Raw genomic sequence first — 9,854 nt, forward strand, 5'->3', positions numbered from 1 at the left:
TATAGTCCTCTTTCAGCAACAAATTTTGTTAACAGATTTTCCATCTTTACATTAATGTCGTACGAATGTCGACCGAGGTTACGCTTACGCAGTACCGTAGAATTAATCCGTTGAGGGCTGTCTATTACCTCATTCTGAGGTATTCCCAGTATAAACACCACCATGATTGTGCGACCTTGTATTCCCATACAATAGAGGGGGTTGAATTGGTGAAGCGACAGTGCTAATGAACTCAGGGCGGGCAGCCTGTCTATCAAGTTGATAAGCCGCTGACTTTCGAACGCCTACGAAGAGTATCTGGTGCTTACTGCGAAAGGCTCAAGCGAACTGGCTAAGTTGTTCTGTGGAAAGGAGACAAATGCTCAAGCTCAAGGTTAATTCACGGGAGACGATATTTTTTTCGTCCTCAAACGCGAATCGTTGGCTCACCACTCCACACACCGATTTGAGATCAAATCAACTCCATTATGCCCCGCATGAACGCGATCACTGAAACAAATTCGATTCCATCCAGCGGCTCACAAAAGCATAACTTAAATCAATCAGTCGAAGTAAGGACAAATGTGTCCATAACAATTAGATTGACATCAATAATCGTTTTAGATTCAGCAGGACACGGAATCAGTGAGCGTTAGAGGTCTTATCTAAAACACAACCGATTATTTCGGAATGCCCATTTGGGCCAAACCCACCAAACAGGTAAGGTTTCGATCGGGAATATCGAGAGAAACCGGAAACAGCTGCAGCACTTTGCGGTACGACAGGTAAACATTACGGTGCGTATACCGTAGCTAAATCTTCCTTCACGTATGGATATTCTTCAGTGATCTCACACAACACAATCGCAGAGTGACTATCTTCTCATTTGCCAATGAACCCAGCGTGTTTCCTTGACAGCCAAGTCTCATGGTTTATGCGTTCGCTTTGTCGCGGCATACACCGTCACAACAAGCGTGCTTACCTGTTTCGACGTTGGAAACACGCTAAAGAAGCTGGTGACCCCATTGAAGAAGTAGTTTTTTTTTTTTGCTGAATTGGCATGTATGCCGCCTCCCTGTCCTCGAATGTCGCACCGTTCAATTTCAGACGCCTATCGTCGTAACCCCCCCCCCCCCCCTGCCAAATTACTCGAAGATATTGAGGGTTATATAGGGTACAAGTAAGCACAGTGGTGGATTCACTTGCTGAAGTCCAAGCAAGCAGGTATGACGCTGCAAACGAGAATGTTGGACCCATGGCTGTGCTCATCCGAGATGAAATAGTTGTTCCAGCGGATAAACTCTCGCAGAACGGTACCAGGCACTCTAAACGGGGTGTAGAAGGAAGGCAGCACCGACATTTGAGCCGCGCTGCGTACGGAAGTGGTTTATTCTAGACTTGTGCGTGGTCCTTTCGTTAGTTCCTCTTCGTTATCTGTATCATTATAGGCATTTTCTTGGTCCAAAACCTGTAGATACCGGGAAAGTGTTGTTTAGCGAATTAGTCCAACACACATGCATCTGGGGAGTTTGCAAACGCACCGCTGCCTTCGCTACGATCCATACTCTTTCGGCTTGAGACCGATGTTGCGTGCTGCGTTCGAGAATGATAGGCTGCGATTCAGCGGGAATTTGTGTTCGGAATGTAATTTACTTGCACTTCCTGAAATTATCACCGAAGTACTTCGACGTTTTCGGTCGAGTTGCTATCAAAACCATGTGATTACGATACGTTCCATATTATGCAAATCATCGTATGGGTTGTGCGACATTGATCCACCGTCAGCTTTCGTTTTACAACGTTCAACCGACACGAACGTCTAGGAAAACGCCAGATAACTAAAACTCACTCAAGGCATTATTCTAAGTAGTGTACGAATTTTAATTCACGTTAAAATTTGGAGATTTCCAATTAAATTAAACTAGTATTTTACCGCTACGAATTAAGTAGTTTGATTCAATTTCAGCTCAGTTCCGTATACGAACCATTACAGAATTTACCATAGGGGGGGGGGGGGGGGGTTGAGGTCGTTGGAGCTTAATCGCCGATGGCTAGTGACATACTGACTCAACAATCTTCTTATAGTTTTCTAAATTGATACTTTGCTAACAATTAAACTTCTTTGCAGCTGGAGGGAATAATTCAGCAGCTTTAACCCTTTCGTGGTCAATGGGGCATTTTGCCCCCTTTGGAGGGTGTATCCTCGAGTGCCACTCGTGTCACCCTCGAAAGGGGGCAAAATGCCCCCTTTGATGGCCTAACTACTTGATGTTCAATATTATAATATAGCCAGGTCATCAGTACCTGTTCACGAAAGGGTTAAAGCATATGCAGATAATTCCGAAAAATCGGAGCATAGATCTTCGCCAAAAAAAGGTTTTGAGTGCTCGTAATAGGGGGCGAAAGCTAAAGTGAGATTAGATTTATCTCCATACACTGCTCGCGAGTATTCTTGTCCTCACCTGTGCTCCCTGCACTCCCTGTGTTCCTCTCATCAACTTGCTTACCTCGAACGTGTAACGTAGAGGAAGCATGTGTTGCAGGATGCAAATTGGAAAGTGATATTAGTAAATTTAAAGTCTGCACTCTTTTGTGTCTAGACTGTCTACTAACCACTCGTTGCTACATGTAAATTAGTTTACGAACGTCCCGTAAACTAACCTGTAACTCGTCCCGTAAACCGTACCATAATCCTAAAGATTTAAATAATACAATCAACGCGGATGCGTTACAAAACGCCTCATTAACTTTCCTTCACCATGCTCGCCCCTCACAGTCCTCTCCTCTTCCTGCCGCCGTCGGATCTGCTTTACCATCGGTTGATGAGTCCTTTCTGGTAGCCTCCGAGCCTTTGCCATCATCCGTTGAGTCCTCGTGGTGGGCCCACGAGTACTCGTCATCGCTAGATCCGTCCACATGGGCAATCTGCGAGCACTCGTCGCCCACCATAACATAAAATCTCCGACCTCCGACTTTCTCCGACTGTCACAAAACAGGTACATACTTGTGTGTTAGTGATGTACTTGTGTATTAGTTGTGCAAGGTGCTTAGGGGATCAAATTTTGGGATATGCGAGGGCCAGAAGGCCGATTTGAAACGAGTTTGTAGCCGGATACTTAGGCTCTGAAACGGCCTGTGGGCTATGAAAACGGCAATTAACTGATTATGCATTATTTAAGCCCTGAGGCGTGTTCTCTCTACATAGCAAATAACGAAATGAGGCCCCGGACCAGAAATCGGGGTCCACTAATAGAAGCACTTTACTTTTTACAGCTATTTTTACGCGTAATTACCATTAGCAGTGATTGGCTCCCCAAATAGACGTGGGTAAAACCTTACAAACAAGATTATATTCAAACGGTTGGGTTGTGGAGTCGCACAAATAAACTAACCGCCATTCTTGATTTTTTTCTCGTAAGGGACAAGTCGCCCACCATGCATCTACTCCATCAATGGTTCGTCGTCCTGGGTATCTTCATGTTTGTATACTGTGTGAATGTGTGATGTGCGGCCACCTCTGCTGTCTATGCGTTGTCTGTTTGCTTGCGTTGAGGTTAACATTGCTGTTCCGTAAGGAGGTTAAGCTTTGTGTTCGACGTAGCACTCAAATACGTGTTCGGTTTGTAACGAGGTTAACTTTGCTGTTCCATTTGGAGGTTAAGCTTAGTGTTCAATACTACCAATGCATTTCTCCCTCGAACGATTATTAAGCACGTAATACACCCTGTATTTGCTCCTTATTCTTCACCTCATCTTTACTTCCGTGTCATTTAGCGTGTTGACTTCCACAGCTTCGTCTTCGATGAAGGCCTTGAACGTAAAGTGAGCGAGCGTACTGGGAGAACAAGAGGACTAAGAGTAAGCACTGGTTGGAGCGATACGCAGATAAAATGGTACGTAATTACGCTGTTTACAGTAATCCCAGTATGTTGGTGGTATGAGCTGTGGCAGCATCTGCAATTCGACCAGCTGCTTGAAGGTGCTTGTAGCGGGTGATGCGGTCATTGAGACGACCACTCTTGTGCAGCTTGCGCATGGCCTTCAGGACGTTTTGGGCACCGCGCGCAGTGATGCCCAAATAACGGAGGAATGCAAGCAGGTCGACTTCTGTAGCTACTTCAATCATGAGGACATCGTCCCGGTATCTTGGGGACTTCTCGTTGAGGATGAAGCCATCCGGAAGAAACAACTTCAAGAATGCTAGGCGGTTGACCACGTATACTTCGTTTCAGCGTCCCTCGAACTCCATATACGTGGTTCTTGGGCATACCAAGTGAACCAAACATCTTTGAGGTTCGTCGCTTTGGAGGTACACCGTCGCTTGTTGGGTGGGTGGCTGGTAATGGTGTCCTGACACACATTATTTGCAGTTGTTGTGTTTTGCTGCTTGTTGTAGAACTTAGCCTCCATGACGGAGAGCCGCATGTCGAGCTTCTGGTTAAACTGAAATAATTGCTCAATCAAAGATGCTTGGTGGAGATACATGGGGTGTTGACTGTAATCGTTTGGGGTGCTTTGTGGAGAGGCACTGCCTTGAAGGGCGTTTGTGCTTGTGTCACCAGCAAGGTATGATGACCATGATAGCAAGTCATTCTCGGAGAAGCCTTTGTCGCGTGTACACGCCTCAATGCGTTGGATTGCTGGACCATCCGCTGCTAGCTACTTCAGCTGAGGGTAGGGCTTCAGCAGGTAAGCCATGAGAGTGTCGAGTACTCGTTCGTTCACGTTGTACTGTGGCGTCTCCAGACCGGATGAAGAGATGAAGAGTGCAAACGCGACGTACCGAATCTTCGTCTGCGTACTGGAATCAAGCCACCCAAGAAAAAAAAATGCAAAACCGGTTTTTCAGAATCTCGGCTGCTTAAGACGCGTGCGACTTTTTGATCTTCCGAGGGGGTGTTGAACACACACGCGAAGGCTTTGTTCGTTGCTGTCATGTTCCATGCCCCACGGTCGAAAATCCACTGAACACACATCCCAGTCCCGTTGGTATGATGTGCACTGCCGCGCCTAAAAGAATGCGACGTCAAACGCTCAGCCACACCAGATCTTTTAGCGACTCGATCCAGGACGCGGTTGACGTAGGCGTGAATGCCAGGGATAGCGTCAGCTGACCTGTCGTCATGGGACGCACTGGGAGTAGCTTGCAACTGGTTGACGTTTTCAGGGTGGCCAAGCAGGTCGATGAGAGTCGTGGCTGGACTCAAGGAGGATTACGATACGGCCGTCAGCTCCGGAAGCTGGCTCAGCAGCGACGCGGTCGGTGAAGACTGGGAAATTAGAGCAAGCGCAATGGCAAGCAGTGGAAACGTTGCGAAACGTTATCAGGAAACAGCGAAAGACCTTGTTCTTCAGCCGTCTTGACCCGGATAAAGCGTACGAAGAAAATATCGCCAGAACCAACAGAGAAGTTTGTCTTGAGAAAGAGCGTAAGGTCGGATGCTCGCCCAAACAGATACCACAGTAATCACAACAGTGCAGCGTCCTGGTAGTCCGATGCAGTAACAGCAGTCGAATACAGGTAGAGGATCATTTGCTTGAGCGCATTCTTCGTACACACGGGAGCTTTATTAACAAATGCTCCAGACTCCCTCTTCATGCAATAGCGCTCAAGAACTTGTCCTTTCGTGAGCAGGGTCTTTTCGATAGAGGCCCAACGCTGAGGAAACTTCTCGAGCAACCAATTCTTCGCCTGCCGGTAGTACTGCATGACTGAGTGTCGTGCCAATAGCTGCCCTTTGCGCCCTTCCTTGAAAGCGAGATGCATTCCAAATATGTCGACATCAGCCGCTAAGACAAGCGCCACGTTGTCGCGCCTCATGCATGCTTCTAGGTACTCCCAGACGACGCCTTCATCTTCGAGAAACTTTCAAACCACCGCGCTGCTGACTCCCGCGCCGCTGACTCCCGAGCTCGCTTGGTGTTAACCGGTGCGAGGTCTTTCAAACTCATCTTGGGTCGTAGGTGTCGGGGCTTGAGTGTTATCCGTGAAATATGCGAATGGCTTATGATATGTAAGGGGGTATCCATAATTTCGGTGGTCTCTCAGACTTAATACGTCGGAGCTGTTGTTGTGTAGCCATCTTATACCATTGATGCCACCGATTGGCTTAAAATAATGCCTTTAAGTAATGTGATTCGCCAAAATGACAACTCACCTCAGAACTTTCATTCTATTGGCCAATAGTAACCATAGTTAAAAGAAGTATGGTCAGAGATTTGACTACAGTGGTGCACCTCGTTTTCGACACCGGTATGCCTCGATAACTTTCGTAATTTGATGATTATGCTCAGTGCATTGCACAAATCGTTTGCCCATCACCGTTGGCTGAATTAACCTCTATGGTTTTCCCCTCGTCGAGGAGGGATGACACGTCGCGCCGCAGCGACCTCACTTTACCAAACAGACGAGTAAATACTGAAGCTTAGTTATTTTTTTGCTGCATCAATCCCTTCGCCTATTCTACTCTAAGTCTCGCTGACAAGCAGACGATATGCTGCAAAGCTGCTGCTGAGCCATGGTGGACAGTAACAAAAGTTTCTACGTGGTCATCCACAAGCTTCCACCAAATACAACTGCTGCCTTGCAACCGATGGATCCAGGGATCATCAAGAGCCTCAAGGATTATTACCGGACAACAAAGCAAGAAGCGGAGCTGGACATAATAATGACCCGGGTCACCACCAAACGCTTTATTTATACAGCCATGAAGTGGTGCTCAGAAGGCTGGTCTGGTGTTTCGACGAAGACAATTAGAAACTGCTGGAGTCACAGCGGAATCGTGTCGAAGATGGATCTGCGATTTCTACTGAATTAACGTAATAAAAAACAGTTCATTTGGCCCATCTGCGTTCCTGCATAAATTTTCGCCGTTGGCAGACTCTATATGGTCCACCCTGTCGAAAACGAGGTGCACCACTGTATATTCATCCATATCAACACACCACGACTCCATTTATCGATCAATATAGATGCTATGGAATTACTGTAGTTGGGCGGAGATTGGACGCTTGTTGGCTGGCATACATTTTTCTCTCTCGAATATTCTCTAAACTAGTCCATGACGAGACTTTGATTCCACAACGCACTGATGACCGAGATATTCTCAAATACCGTCACTAGCTGAAAAACTTGGGTAGCTCTAAGTTTAGTTTTTACGTGTAAGGATCTGGTGTAAACAGATAGCTAGTACATGTCTCACGTCTCTGCGTATAAGGCTTCTACAGAACATGAACTTCCTTAGAGCAAAACAGAAAGCAGCTTTTCATCAATGTAAAAGTGGAAGCAGCAAAGTATGCTAGCGTAAAATAACATATGTTACGTATTGACAAGCGCAAAATTCTCGATTGCTCTTACCAAGAATTAGTTATTTTTAGCCGTAATTTTGCTACCCGTATAACCGATATTTGTAGCCAATTACACACTATCGTTAAAAGCGAGATTGGTAAAAAAAAAAAAAAAAAAAAAAAAAGTGACTACGTCACCTCAGCAACTACTTTACATAAGTACGATTCCAACAAGGTCCAACACGTTTTGCACGACGACGAGAACGTAAAAACAAGGATAATGAAGTCAACCCGAACGAATCAATCGTTAGCGGTGGTTCTCACTGTTAACAGCATATCTAATACCACGGCCCTGAAGACCTGACGTGAAAGTGCCTTATCTTCGCACTGACGAGAGAAGCGATCAACTCGTTCAGGGCGGATATTGTTATCCTCTTGATCACCAATTTCTTAGCGCTTCCCCTCCCTTTTAGCCTGTTCTTTTAAATGCTTTACCAGCTTCGACCAGTCGGTCTCCTGTACCTTTTCCTTCATCTTCTCCGCACCTTTCACGGGATTCAGCTTCTCCGCTACAGCCTTCATCTTATCCTTCATATTGCCGAGGACTCTCTCTTCTTCCGCCTCATCTTCGTCGATTTCAGCACGGCGCAGCAAGCGCGAGTGGATTGGAGCGAAAATGTCACCACTCGAAGCTCTGTTCTCAACCATAGCCTTAGCATCACTGATCGCATTACTACCGGTGAGGAGAGTTCCCGTAATCGACACTGCGAGGAAGGAAGTGAGGTGCATGCTTCTTGTCGGGTATCGGGCACTAGCGAGGATACTTGTGTTGTTTTGCGAAGGGATCAAATTGTGAAGTGACGAGTGGATTGCCGAATGAAATGCGCTGTGTACTCTTCCATGCGGGATGAAGAAAAAAAAAACACTGCCCAAAGCGATTAATCTATGGACGTCGATGACTGTCATGAACCCACACACGACAAATAGCCCGTCCAAGATTGAACACCTGTTTTATCGGATGCATTATAATGAGTAGCTCTGCTTGTGTATATACTTACTCCAAGTCATTACAGATCGTTGCAAAGCTTCTGTTCCCAATAGCCGGTGAGAAAAGAAAAATCTAGAAAGGGTTAGCACTACCTGCTAGTTTCTTGTCGAGAGAGACACCATCGTGCTTGCATGAATTTCCTTCATCACACCGTTGAATGGGTTTCCATACGTTCGTAATAATCCACCGTAACGCTACTGGGATCTACACAGTGACTCAGCTTGTCCACACCAGTGGCGAAGCAAGGAGTACTGACTGTGAGCCCATTGGAAAAAAGTTCGTCAAATAAAGATTACGAACTGACGAGATCCGATGCTCCGTTTATAGACATGAGCTCGTCGTAAGTGCGGTTCCGTCTAGGTAATCATTGTGTGTTGATCCACTAGGGATGGGGACGTAAACTGCTTTAACGTAAATTTTTGCTTGTTCCCGTTCCCGTCAAAAAGTTCCCGTTGGCGTTTTTCCTTACGTACATTCCCGTACAAATGACATTTAGTTGAGGAGGTTTATTTATTTATTTTCAAAAGTGCCGACCCAATCGCCATAGTTGGCGACGCCAACAGCAACAACTACAGCGGGCGCAGCTCCACGCGTAACTGAACGGGTTGGCCTCGAGTTTGCGCATGCACTGCCGTCTCACAGCGTCTCGCAACCGTCAATCTGTCCACAGCAAGCAGCTACACTTGGTGGAAGCAAGAAGAAGCCTGCCAACGATGGAGTGTGGGCCTATGCCGTGCGGACATCGTCAAGTTCACTGCCAACTTCGAGATCGAGCTGGTCCAGCAGCGTCTGGGAGCAGTACATGACCTCCACGTAGAACTACAGATGGAGAGCACCAAGTTCTACATTGCTATTTGGATTCAATCGTGACAGGAGGGTCTCTCTTGCGTCTTTGTGACCATGGCTAATCATCCGCGTCGCTGAACGTGGGTCTAAAAGTTACTGTAGATCAACCATGGCTTCCACTGGGCTTAATGAAAAAAAAAAAAACTTAAATGGAGATATCACCAAGCAGCCCATGGCTTGGTTGTTTTTTTTTTTTGGACTCTAAAGGACTCAAATGAATACTGAACTCGATCGCTGCGAACACTTCCAGTGTGAACCGCCCCATGATGTGATGCACATGGACTACGACGACTTCCTCTGCTGCCTTGGCCAATACTTGTTGGAAGCTAATGCACTTTTCTGGAAATTCTGGCCAATGGACATGATGTGCTACGTTCAACTCGTTAAAGCACAGACCCCTCCCCTCAATAACCACGATACAATGCCCACAGTTTGAGCCCGCACTCACTCCACGGACGTAGCACACACTTCACATTGCAAAGTCCACACTCGCTGCCCACACTACCAATCTGTATAGACCTTACCCACGACACTGCACTCCAGAATCGCTTCTCCACAACTCAATAGGACCCTGAACACCATGATTCACACTTAGTACTCGTCCACCTTCGCCCCGTAGCACTCGTACCTCGCGATTTCAGATCTTGTCAAAGTCTCAGTACTGTCAACTGAAACCTCTATTTCAGAATTAGTT

General features: G+C 46.5%; 2 protein-coding genes across 2 annotated transcripts; both read right to left on the minus strand.

Moving 5' to 3' along the window:
* Positions 1 to 1,177: 1,177 nt before the first annotated feature.
* Positions 1,178 to 1,339, minus strand: PPTG_21251 (hypothetical protein; the record flags this gene model as incomplete). The annotated part of the gene is made up of 1 exon (XM_008896504.1): positions 1,178 to 1,339. One exon carries the CDS (start codon positions 1,337 to 1,339, stop codon positions 1,178 to 1,180), a length of 162 nt encoding a protein of 53 aa, XP_008894752.1.
* Positions 1,340 to 7,579: 6,240 nt separating this feature from the next.
* Positions 7,580 to 8,117, minus strand: PPTG_03253 (hypothetical protein). The gene has a single exon (XM_008895928.1). The coding sequence runs from the start codon at positions 8,053 to 8,055 to the stop codon at positions 7,717 to 7,719; it is 339 nt and encodes a 112-aa protein (XP_008894176.1). The 5' UTR covers positions 8,056 to 8,117; the 3' UTR covers positions 7,580 to 7,716.
* Between the last annotated feature and the right edge of the window lie 1,737 nt (positions 8,118 to 9,854).

Source organism: Phytophthora parasitica, assembly GCF_000247585.1.
Source record: "Phytophthora parasitica INRA-310 unplaced genomic scaffold supercont2.4, whole genome shotgun sequence".
NCBI lineage: Eukaryota > Oomycota > Peronosporomycetes > Peronosporales > Peronosporaceae > Phytophthora > Phytophthora nicotianae.

Excerpts from the sequence above, each read along its gene's own strand:
- PPTG_03253 (XM_008895928.1), bottom strand. The coding sequence starts at position 8,055 with ATGCACCTCACTTCCTTCCTCGCAGTGTCGATTACGGGAACTCTCCTC.